Here is a 12831-nt window from a genome sequence, read left to right as displayed (position 1 = left end):
TTGCGGGACTGAAGGAGGGAGACTGGCGGGTTTGCCTTTGCGGGACTGAAGGAGGGAGACTGGCGGGTTTGCCTTTGCGGGACTGAAGGAGGGAGACTGGCGGGTTTGCCTTTGCGGGACTGAAGGAGGGAGACTGGCGGGTTTGCCTTTGCGGGACTGAAGGAGGGATACTGGCGGGTTTGCCTTTGCGGGACTGAAGGAGGGAGACTGGCGGGTTTGCCTTTGCGGGACTGAAGGAGGGAGACTGGCGGGTTTGCCTTTGCGGGACTGAAGGAGGGAGACTGGCGGGTTTGCCTTTGCGGGACTGAAGGAGGGAGACTGGCGGGTTTGCCTTTGCGGGACTGAAGGAGGGAGACTGGCGGGTTTGCCTTTGCGGGACTGAAGGAGGGAGACTGGCGGGTTTGCCTTTGCGGGACTGAAGGAGGGAGACTGGCGGGTTTGCCTTTGCGGGACTGAAGGAGGGATACTGGCGGGTTTGCCTTTGCGGGACTGAAGGAGGGAGACTGGCGGGTTTGCCTTTGCGGGACTGAAGGAGGGAGACTGGCGGGTTTGCCTTTGCGGGACTGAAGGAGGGAGACTGGCGGGTTTGCCTTTGCGGGACTGAAGGAGGGAGACTGGCGGGTTTGCCTTTGCGGGACTGAAGGAGGGAGACTGGCGGGTTTGCCTTTGCGGGACTGAAGGAGGGAGACTGGCGGGTTTGCCTTTGCGGGACTGAAGGAGGGAGACTGGCGGGTTTGCCTTTGCGGGACTGAAGGAGGGAGACTGGCGGGTTTGCCTTTGCGGGACTGAAGGAGGGAGACTGGCGGGTTTGCCTTTGCGGGACTGAAGGAGGGAGACTGGCGGGTTTGCCTTTGCGGGACTGAAGGAGGGAGACTGGCGGGTTTGCCTTTGCGGGACTGAAGGAGGGAGACTGGCGGGTTTGCCTTTGCGGGACTGAAGGAGGGAGACTGGCGGGTTTGCCTTTGCGGGACTGAAGGAGGGAGACTGGCGGGTTTACCTTTGCGGGACTGAAGGAGGGAGACTGGCGGGTTTACCTTTGCGGGACTGAAGGAGGGAGACTGTCTGGTTTGCCTTTGCGGGACTGAAGGAGGGAGACTGTCGGGTTTACCTTTGCCGGACGATCGGTGGTGATTACAAAAATAAATCAAAAATCAAATCAAATTTTAATTCTTTTTAGGTTTGTCTAAGGTATTAGAGGGCCAAGTGTGATAATGGTTTTTCTGACGATTTTGTGGTTTCGTAGTTTTCGTTGAACAAACCTAATAATTTGAAATATTTTAGCACGATAAAATTGATATAATAAATTCCCGATATTGCCAGACTGCATCGGTATTTACAGAACCAGCAGGGGGGCTATTTGATAGTCAAGACGAATGAACAGTCCGTTTTGAAGGGTTGAAAATCAATACTAGTAAACCTGGTAAAATGGCCTTGTCTGCTCTTCATTCATTTCACGGTCTGGGAGAGGCTGTCCCGGCGACGCGCGGAATGACCCTCGCCGGAATCGTGCGCTGCAAACGCAATCCGCGGTCGAACCATTACGAGGCGCGATTTATCATTCTCAACAAATTTAACAACGAACCAAATTCGCGTTTTATCCACTCACCGCCAAACGTTTTGTCACCAGCCCCGCGTATTAAAACACGTACCACGAAAATTGTCCGGGGGGGGGCACTACAATAGCGCCATCTATAATACACAGGATGGGCATTTTTGTAAAGATGTGCTCGTTCGTGTGATGTACGCTCGCGCTCGCAAAATTTTGAGCGGGGAAATTTTCGTTTATCTCTTTTGGCTCTTTCTGAGAGGCTAAATTTTAGCTCCTCTTTTTTTGAGAGGGAAAATACTCGCTCGTTTCACTTGGCTCTTTTTATGAGAGGGAAAATGTTCGCTCGTTTCACTTGGCTCTTTTTATGAGAGGGAAAATGTTCGCTCGTTTCACTTGGCTCTTTTTATGAGAGGGAAAATGTTCGCTCGTTTCACTTGGCTCTTTTTATGAGAGGGAAAATGTTCGCTCGTTTCACTTGGCTCTTTTTATGAGAGGGAAAATGTTCGCTCGTTTCACTTGGCTCTTTTTATGAGAGGGAAAATGTTCGCTCGTTTCACTTGGCTCTTTTTATGAGAGGGAAAATGTTCGCTCGTTTCACTTGGCTCTTTTTTGAGAGGCAAATATTCGCTCGTCTCATTTTCATGAGACAAAACCGCTCAAAATAAGAGGAGCGCGCCCATAACTGATAATACAACCGACGAACTGAGCGAGGTGTTCGCGCATTCGAAATAAGGCGATTCGAAAACGCGGAACGTGTCGGGTCTTTTCCGGTGCCTTTCTTAAGCCTAGCGCTCGTACAGCTAGCCGTCGTCAGGCTTAGTGAATGGCTGTAAAAAGCGCTATATTCTTGACGGTGACGTAATTCGCGTTCTGACCGTTTATTTAATATATCGTAAAAACACGCAACATTATTTTATTATTCGGAGTAGGCCTTAGTCTAACGTGGCTCGGAAATTGAATACGGAAAAGGTTTTACAGCGGCGCCTGGTGGCTGTCACGTTCCCCACATTTTTCTTCTCGCCGCGAGAGCAAAGGAATTTTCCAGCGAATTAAGCTCCACATTTTTACAGTCAGGGAAAATTACTCAAGAACGTGCGAACCTCGTAAAACCGTATTTGGATAAAAGTTATTTTCGTTTTGAAATTTTTCCTTGGGTCTCGTAAGTGGTCAAGGGGTAAGACAGTCTCAGATAATCTGTACACCGAGACCGAGTTCGTGCATTTAGCACTGTCAAAGGTACGGCAGTGTACACAGAGTTCACAGTGTCTTACCCCTCGTAAGTGGCTTAAAACTTCACTTCTAGACTATCTAATGGCTTACGTAGACTAAGAAGCGTATATCTCCGGTGTTACGCTTTTATACCAAAGCCCCGCCCATCTTAGGATCCGTCTTGAGGCCCCGCCCATATTATGTTTTCCTAGAGCGCCATCTCGTGAACCAAACACGAAACATTTTAATATTATTTTAACGTATTTTTAAATATTTATTAATATTATTTTAACGTATTTTTCAATATTTATTAATATTATTTTAACGTATTTTTCAATATTTATTAATATTATTTTAACGTATTTTTAAATATTTATTAATATTATTTTAACGTATTTTTAAATATTTATTAATATTATTTTAGCGTATTTTTACATATTAATATTATTTTAACATATTTTAAAATTTTTATTATTTTTATATTGGTGCAATTTAATTTAATTTAATTCATTAGTGTTTTTAAGTTAATATAATTTTTCATTACTATTTAATATTAATAATTATAATAATAATTAACTAATAATTTTTATGTTGCTAAATAATATTAATAACTATATAAATAATTAACTATTAATTTTGTTGCTAATTAATATTAATAATTATAATTAACTAATAATTTTTATGTTGCTAATTAATATTAATAACTATATAAATAATTAACTATTAATTTTTGTTGCTAATTAATATTAATAATTATAATTAAATAATAATTTATTACGTTTCTTATTAATATTAATAATTATAATAATTAGATAATTTATTACGTTGCCAATTAATATTATTTATTATTATTTATTATTTATTAATATTATGAATAATAATCCTAATTATAATTAACTAATAGTTAATAATTGTAATTATAATTAACTAATAGTTAATAATTGTAATTATAATTAACTAATAGTTAATAATTGTAATTATAATTAACTTAGTTAATTATAATTACAATTATTAACTATTAGTTAATTATAATTACAATTATTAACTATTAGTTAATTATAATTACAATTATTAACTATTAGTTAATTTAACTAATAGTTAATAATTGTAATTATAATTAACTAATAGTTAATAATTGTAATTATAATTAACTAATAGTTAATAATTGTAATTATAATTAACTAATAGTTAATAATTGTAATTATAATTAACTAATAGTTAATAATTGTAATTATAATTAACTAATAGTTAATAGCAAGAGGAGCCGAGCTCGATCCCAACTTGTGGCACTGGGTGAAAACTCGGAACTACTCCTTCCGCGTTGAGTTTGCAAGTTCTCTCCCCGCTGGTTAAAGGGGTTTTCCCACGAGTTCTTCGGTTTCCCATAAAAACTTGCCGGGGTTAACGGTAATAGTTAGTGTAGGGAGCTGTTGGCTCGCGTGGCATGAACTGCTTGCTACCACCCTCCTACGCATTGTAACCCGGCTACCTGGATTATTGGCATTAAAGGTCGCTTGATGACTTAGGCCTAAGGTGGTGCCGTGGGTATTAGCCTAGCTGATTATTATTTATTATATTATTAAGTATGCCTTTTTGGTTCCCATTTTCCTACGATGAGTGAGAGAGCGCCAGAGAACTTCAAAGTGTGGCCTACTATTAGTGGCCCCTGGACGTAGGCTGCAACAAGCGCAAAACCAAGCAGCAGGGAAACTCGAACATTAAGGTTTGGGTTCGTGTGATAGGTAAAAAAGGACTTTGTAAACAAATCGAGGTAACCAGCGTGAAAAAGTGTAAACTTAAACAGTATTTAAAGTCCCTGCTGCTTGGTTTTACCTTTGTTGCAGCCTACTTCCAGGGGCCACTAATAGTAGGCCTCACTTTGAAGTTCTCTGGTGCTCTTTTCACTCATCGTGGGAAAATGGGGAGAAACAGACATACTTCTCAACTCACCCCCTACAACTCCTTCGCATTTTTGAATAAACTTTTGAAACCCCCTGTATATGTAGAAGTGAAAGTATTGTATAATCGGGTTATAAAATCCCCTTAGTCCAGTAGATGGCGCTTTTGCATTGTAATCTCGGAGACTATTATTAAGCGGACGACGAACGCCATAAATTACGTGGACGTCCGCTGTTTTCGTAAGAATCTTAATTCGGCGCGGGAGACTAAAAGATTGCGGTGTTATTATTATAGTGCTCCCAAGGACGGCAGACCGTCATTCCGGGCTCATTATACAGATGGCGCTCGTGGCGGTTATCGAATTTTTCATAATGGCCTAATAATCAAAGACTTTCCATTATCGGACTCGTGGCTGGCCCGTTTATTAAATGTCGCGGCTCTGTATTGGGAAACGCTGTGATGTACGGCCTCCATATGCAAATGGAACTATTTGCCGGTCCACCATCTCCGCCTAGCGAAGATCAATGGTTCCTCCAAAGTAGGTGCCCTCGTGTTATTATTGAGGGTCTCTTACAGCAAGTGGCGGCTCTATCGTGGCCTTCTCTATTATGAAAAGGCCCCTGTTGTTAGAGGTGGCCATGACTCTATCCGATTCTTCGAAAAAGCGACTTTAGTGGAGAGCGTGGTGCCATCTATTTATGGAAAAGGGAGCCAAAATTCAAATAATTTAAGTTAAAGTCCATTAAATATGGTTTAAAATTACTATAATTTATGCAATTAACCAATAGGTGGTTCTACAAAAGATTTTTGCTATAGAGGCTCATGGGAATTCAGTATGTTTGAGCAAGGCATCGTCTGCTAAGATCCGGCTGCTGATACTAAGGCCCGCGTATAGACAATTTTAGTTTTAAATATTAACAGCGTTACAAATAGATAAATAGATAAGGCTAGGGTTGTATTAAAAATATCTTTTTATGTGTTATGTATATTATAAGGTAGTCTGGTTTTAGTTATTTTTTATTTACTAACCTTGAAATATATAAAATTCTCAGCAAAAATAAATAATCTTCTATAGCAGAACTTTCACTTTACTGTTAAACTAAACGACAGGTAAGCCTTGTCTTAAATAGCGGACGACACTAAATTATCGGCCAACTTCGAGATTTCATTTGACCGTAGTGACGCAAACTTACTGAAAACACGTGACCACCGATCTTTTGTAAAAACACCTATTTACAAATGATCCAATCAACGCGAGGGGTACCCATAAGTATACGCATTTTGGGTAAAAATGTAGCTTAATTGTCTTGGTTTGATGTCGGCACTAGCGACATCGGTTGAATTAAAGAGCTATACTTAACTTCGAGTCGATACTCGCGTTTGGAACCAGGTGTGTTAGGTCTACTTCTTGCCGTTGCGCTGAAATAATAACTCTTGACTTTTAGGAAAAATTCGCTGAATCGCTGAAGCCGTTATTATCGTTTCGACCTGTTAATTACCTTTTTTGGACGATTTTACCGGTTTATTAATGGTCAAAACCGTTTATTGGTCGCTTAAACCAGTTAATCGCTTGCTTAGATAATTATACCGGTTTATTTAACGCGATTTATTACTTTCGTGGACCAGTTAATTACTTTTTTGGGTGATTGTATCGGTTTATTAATGGCTCTGACCACTGACCAGTCTGTCTAAAAATCAGCCTCGTGACCCCTTTATTAATTCGAAATTTTGTTGAAGTTTACAACATGCACGCTTGAGGGTTTAGGAGTAAACAAACTGAACGTCGTTATAAATAACGAACTAGTAATTTATAAATAATGGCATTAAAAGAATATTTACAAACTACATACGATTAACGAATATTACTAGATTAGTACTAGAGCGACATTACTGCAAGAACCGCAGAAGCTACATGACACACCTTAGTCTATGACAGATGGTTTTATATAAGGTCGAAATCTTATCTCTAAAGGAGATAACGGAAAGATAATATTTCGTTGATAAAAAATATCTTCATTGCTTCTTCTTCAACAAATTTGGACAAGAATGATTGTCTCAATACTTTGTTCTCGCAACTTCGTAATTAATAATTTCGAGACAGAAATGGAACATGGAAATTTCGTTGAATTAATATTTAAAAAGACGGCGAAATCGGAAGGCTTAGAAAAGTAGACGCTAAGAATTTGCTCGAGTAATCTCGGTGGCGACATCTTTCTTCATTGACGCGAACCGAGGTTGTGAAAAGCAATTTCACCTTGTCAGAATCTCTCGTCACGTCGAGGGGGGAACAAATTTTCTCTGTTTATTGATCTAACGTGCAGCGGCAGTTCCGGAGTTTACTTTTCATCAGTCAGCTGCAGCGCGTAAGTGGGAAACGACTCTTCTCTCCATTTCGTCTTTGTTCATAATCAGAGCACGCGGGGACCCTATTTTTGGTACGGCGCCATCTAGGAGGCGCCGACGCTATAAAGGAAGAAATTTTCGTTTTCGTTCACCCCTGGATATCTTCAAACTGTTCTTGTATAGAGGGGGAATACATAGATGGTGTCGTCGCTGTCTGTTCTAGGAATATAGTCCTCTATCTAGTGTGGATGGAGCTTAATTTCATATTCAGAATTAATGTTAACGTTACACGAAAATGGCATTATTAAATTTATCATAAATTATATAAATTCCGTTAATAAGGAAATATAAAATCCTATATTTTCAAAAATGTCCTATAACATCCTATATTTTTTAGCAAAATCCCCCAAGTCCCAGAAAATCCTATAATTTTGATATTTTGCCCATTTCGAATCCCGCCACTCAATTAAATTGCTAGATTTAGCTATAGGACAAATTCCTATATACCGAGTCATTCTAGTCTTGTTATTGTTAACATGGTTAGCTACTAGTATATTTTTGTGATGAAATGGTTAAATAGTTCATAGTTTTTCAGTGAAAATCAGATTTATTTCGCTAAATATAGATTTGGTTTTTAAATGCTTAAAGTTATTAAATGAAATAGCATATATAGTCCTATAAAATACTATAATTTAGTAAAAATTGACCTATAAAGTCCTATATTTTTATAATTGTAATCCTATTTTCCTATAAAAAAATGAATATTTGAGTGGGGGCCCTGAAATTGATCGTAAATTATATAAATTGTATTATTTAAATTGATCGTGAATTATATAAATTGTATTATTAATTAAATTGATCTTGAATTATATAAATTGCATTATTAATGCAATTTAACGTTAATATTAATGTTAAATTTCATTAAAATATTAAAATACAAATCGCATTAAGAATTAAATTAATATTAAAATATATAAATTGCATTAAGAATTAAATTAATATTAAAATATATAAATCGCATTAAGAATTAAATTAATATTAAAATAAATAAATCGAATTATATATTAATTTAATATTACTGTTGTCCGCTTCTCGCGAAATGTTCGATTTCACGAATGTAGATGGCGTAGATGTTGACTCTTAAGCGCCGAATTAGACGTTCCTTTGACAGCTTGTTTTTCTCCCGCCCTCTCCCCACCGTCCAAATACGAAATCTTTTTCGCCAGTGCTTCCCATTCTCGTTATCCTTTCCATTATGAATCTTTGGCCGTATCCCCGAGGCGTTCCGCAATTTGTTTTCTTATTTTTTTGTTTTTATGAACATAACGATGTATTGGAAATTTAATAAAGATTCCAAAATAACATGTTTTGTTAATTTTTTATTATTATCAATGTATTTGTAATAATTCCCGCGCTTAGTGAAATTTTAAATGGTTTTTTAAACTTATTTGAAGAAATTGCCACGCTCGCTTAAATTTGGAAATATAATACAAAGTTGTATTAACAGGAGTTTATAAAATAAACATTTATATAAATAAATAAAATATAGAAATATATAAAATAGATAAATTTTATTCTATAATTCTTATATATTTTGGGTACTATTGGCTCGGTGCCCCGTGTATAATGATAGTTATTTATAAAACTTTATTTCCTCTCTGTATTTGCCTTGGAAACTAATTAAATTATGTATTTCGTCCTGTCTTCGAAAACGTAATCAATGCACGCCTGCGAAGCGCTCTTTAGATTTGAACACTTCTCTCTAAGCTGTGTATCATGCACTTCTGTTATTGTGTATTATTATCAATATATTTGGAGAAATTGCTTCGCTTACCCAAATTTGGAAGTATGATTTTCGGCATTTGGCGCATCGGACACCACTAAAGGCTGTCGCTAAAATAGCTTCTCATTTTGTTCCTCTTCATTGGACATTTTTCCAGCCGAGATTAAATACCAGTTAGAACAGGGTTCGTACAGAACCTGGATATCCTTGAAAACCTGGATAAGTCAGGGATCTGTAAAATGGAGAAAACATGTCCGGGATAAGTCAGGGATTTAAAAAATTTCGTAGAAAGTCGGGGATAAGTAAGGGATTTAAAAAATTTCGTAGAAAGTCGGGGATAAGTAAGGGATTTAAAAAATTTCGTAGAAAGTCGGGGATAAGTCAGGGATTTAAAAAATTTCGTAGAAAGTCGGGGATAAGTCAGGGATTTAAAAAATTTCGTAGGAAGTCGGGGATAAGTCAGGGATTTAAAAAATTTCGTAGAAAGTCGGGGATAAGTAAGGGATTTAAAAAATTTCGTAGAAAGTCGGGGATAAGTCAGGGATTTAAAAAATTTCGTAGAAAGTCGGGGATAAGTAAGGGATTTAAAAAATTTCGTAGAAAGTCGGGGATAAGTCAGGGATTTAAAAAATTTCGTAGAAAGTCGGGGATAAGTCAGGGATTTAAAAAATTTCGTAGAAAGTCGGGGATAAGTCAGGGATTTAAAAAATTTCGTAGAAAGTCGGGGATAAGTCAGGGATTTAAAAAATTAAGTAGAAAGTCGGGGATAAGTCAGGGATTTAAAAAATTTCGTAGAAAGTCGGGGATAAGTCAGGGATTTTAGTTAGTCAAGCAAACTACACCTTAACAAAGAATTTTTGACCTAAAATTATAAAACAAATGTCAAAAAATTTAAGCAAAAAGGTCAGGAATATTGGCAAAAGTTGGTCAGGGACAACCTGGAAAAGTCAGGGATTTAAGATCAGAAATTTTCGTACGAACCCTGTAGAAACTATTAATGCGACTAAGCCTTAGACTTAAGTTTTCCTTTTTTTTCAATAGAACTTGGAACTAATATAATTTTTGTTTCTGTTTCCAGGGGTTTTGGAAAACAAGGATTTCAGTGCCAAAGTAAGTAAATCTTCGTTTTAACTTCACATTCAAGTTTTTTAATCATAGATTTAAATCACCTTTTATACCACCTTTTATACTTTTATGTATTTAAGGAAATGTATTAAGGTAGGTTCTCCAGAAATGTCAATTCAGATCAAAATTTAATTTTAATTTTAGTTTACTTTACCGCTGCATTCAATTTATTAATCAATTTGTCATTTAAAACCTTAAATAAATTAAATTTAAAAACCCATAAAAAATATTTAAAAATATCAACAACCCTGGCAATACCGCCATCTGTCGTAATGTAGCCGAAACACTAAATAGCTGACGGTGATCTCTAAATTACAGCTCGAAATTCGATGTATTCTTTTGATTAAAGAGTATCACCTTATTTATCAATTTTGCCACCAGGGTTCAGATAAGCTAGTTACTTGCGAGGGGTCCGACGTTTGCAAATTCAGCGTAAGGGATTTTGAATCTCAAAGTGATTTCAGAAATAAAACTAATTTTGAGATTTCAGAGCACGGAATTGGTTTCGTGTTGATTTCGGCTTTGAAGCTGATTTCGAGATTTTGGAATTGGTTTCGTGTTGATTTCGGTTTTTAAGCCGATTTCGAGATTTCGGGATTGCCTAGAGATCGGCGGAACAAATAAATTAACCGGCAAAATTTCGATTAACCATAAAAATTTTGGTTAACTGTTAATTTATTAACATTTTATACAAATAAACAACGATTTAACATAAAAAAATAATCGTTTCTTTCTGATATTTTTTGGATAATTGTCGGTTATGAATAAATATAAATAATTGGATAATTTCTTATTGCCTAGTTGATTTCCAGATTTCTAAAATCAACTTTCTCTACAGTGTAGGGATTTGTACGATTGTCTGACCCCTCGATTTTTACCCATATATTTGAAACTCCGTTGTGCCCTTTAGGCGAAATATAGTAGTGGTTTGGTTTGAGCTTTAGCGATGGCGACTGGAGTGGAACGAGAAACACAAATTGAATAAACGCTGATCCGTCGAAAGCGGCGGTTATAAATATTCAAAATAACTCGTTTCGGCAAATTGCCCAATGCGAAGATGCTGATTTATGGATTTCGCATCTCGCCTAATGAGCGCGCCCGGAACCAACTGCTGCCCATTTATTCCATATTCCCTAACTGAGGAGTAAACGGAAGTGACGTCAGTAACAGTGGTAAACTTTGTAGTAGGCGTACGTCAAAGCTAAGCTCCGCCTTAAATGACATAATTCCACGTCACAGATCAAGAGGGATAAAACGCGACTCGATTCTGCCATGCAAATGGTCACGGGACCACTATCTTAACTTTGAGCGTCTTACGGTCATGGAGGACCTAAACGCGTTACCGTGGCAACGGGTCACGCCTATTAGGGGAAGGTCAAATAACTGAAATTTGTCTTGGGAAGCTTAAAGGCCTAGGTTTGCTTCTTCCGGTCCCCCTTAAATTAACTTGCCTGAAAAGCAAATACCCTGGTGGTAGGCCAACCGCTGAACTTGTTGGCCCACCACCAGGGTATTTGTTTTTCAGGCAAGTTAATTTAAGGGGGACAGGCAGAAGCAAACCTAGGCCTTTAAGCAGTAAAATGTTTTTATTTAACAAATCAAACTGAACAGTCATTTACTCATTTTATTAAAATGTATAAGTTGTAGTAAACTCGTAACATTTTGCTTTTATCAGAAGTTAGTTTGTCAAATTGTGTCCTTCAAAAAGGTCAGTGTGAAATGCGGAATGGAATTTGAATCTGAAAATATTGTTGCAATCCTCAGATCCTGACTGTACTCAGTTCCTATTACCGCTCTGAGAGCGCTCCGAGATCGACCTACTACTTAAGCAGGATGTATACTATAAAATGGAATTTAAAGGGGAACGGTCAAGCTTTAACCAGATAGATGGCCCTATAACCCATTAAAAACTAAAATTTATGGCGAAAACCGCATCAAAAATATTGAGTGGTTAATGTTTAATAAAATAAAGAAATTTCGGGAAATCGAAAAGGGCGCGTCCGCCGCGACACCTGGTGAGAAGTCGGTGAGACAGAAAAACAACGTAAAAGCACGCGCTGCTGAAGACGCAAAAAAATTGTTTTGCACGCGCGGCGCGCTCCAGTTAAAAGCAGTGATGGTAAGTCGATAGAAATTTCCCATATCTAGGGAAATTTTTACCCCTAAAAATCCAAAAAGGGAAATCAGACTAAAAATTTGCGAAATTTAGGGAAATTCGACGTAGGGTGATTTTAAAGTGAAGCTACTAATCTAAATAATCACAATATTTAAAATAATTGATTTAATTTTATGAAAATATTAAAAGAGAGTAATTTTAGCAAGAAAGCTTAATGTTTTCTATTAACCCCTGCAATTTTGCTTTCCACTTTTTCGTTTTATTATCGAGGAGTCGTCTGCTCCTCGAAATGGTGATTGTGGTCGCGTGCAGTGTGAGAAATCATATAACCAATTATAATTAATCTAATAATTTCTAGTTTCTAGTCATCTAACTCTGTTGATTAAACTAATGGGGAAAAGTAAAAAAATCGTTATTTTGTGTACTAACGTAATGTTTTTCAGCTAATTATTCTATTACATATAAAGCAATGAAATGTATTAAGATAAATTTGGGGTGTATAGTTTAATATTGGTTACCTAGACGGCGCTATATTAAATATCACTTTCTGAAGGCTAATAAATAAACTAGGGAAAATTTTGGTCAAGAAGGGAAATTTTAAGTCCCTGTGAGGGACATTTCAATTTGGCGACTTGACATCACTGGTTATAAGAGACCTAATCCTAATTTGCGCGATTTTAAAAGTTAGGATAGTTCGCAGCCCCTAAGATGGCGCCGAAAATTCAAACCCAAACCCCTGGCGTTATTTTTCGTTTCAACCTTTTGGGCCAAAAGCTATTTTTTCAAGACAAAATAAGGTACGTGTCA

The 12831-nt window shown here is 37.2% G+C and overlaps 1 protein-coding gene across 5 annotated transcripts in view; it reads left to right on the top strand.

The window, feature by feature from the left end:
- The window catches only part of Pkc53E (Protein C kinase 53E), a 253932-nt gene that overhangs the window by 75138 nt on the left and 165963 nt on the right, over nucleotides 1-12831 (top strand). For all 5 annotated transcript variants that reach the window (XR_016481799.1, XM_090180269.1, XM_090180270.1 and 2 more), the window contains exon 2: nucleotides 9862-9893. Coding sequence is in view for 4 of the 5 variants with exons in the window: in XM_090180269.1 (XP_090036395.1) it covers nucleotides 9862-9893 (32 nt within the window). In the remaining variant the exon portion in view is untranslated. The remainder of the gene's footprint in view (nucleotides 1-9861; nucleotides 9894-12831) is intronic.

Source organism: Leiobunum rupestre, chromosome 1 (genome assembly GCF_980474605.1).
Source record: "Leiobunum rupestre chromosome 1, qqLeiRupe1.1.hap1, whole genome shotgun sequence".
NCBI classification, from domain to species: domain Eukaryota; kingdom Metazoa; phylum Arthropoda; class Arachnida; order Opiliones; family Sclerosomatidae; genus Leiobunum; species Leiobunum rupestre.
Note: the sequence above shows the minus strand (reverse complement) of the source record. Positions and strands in the feature narration are given on the sequence as shown.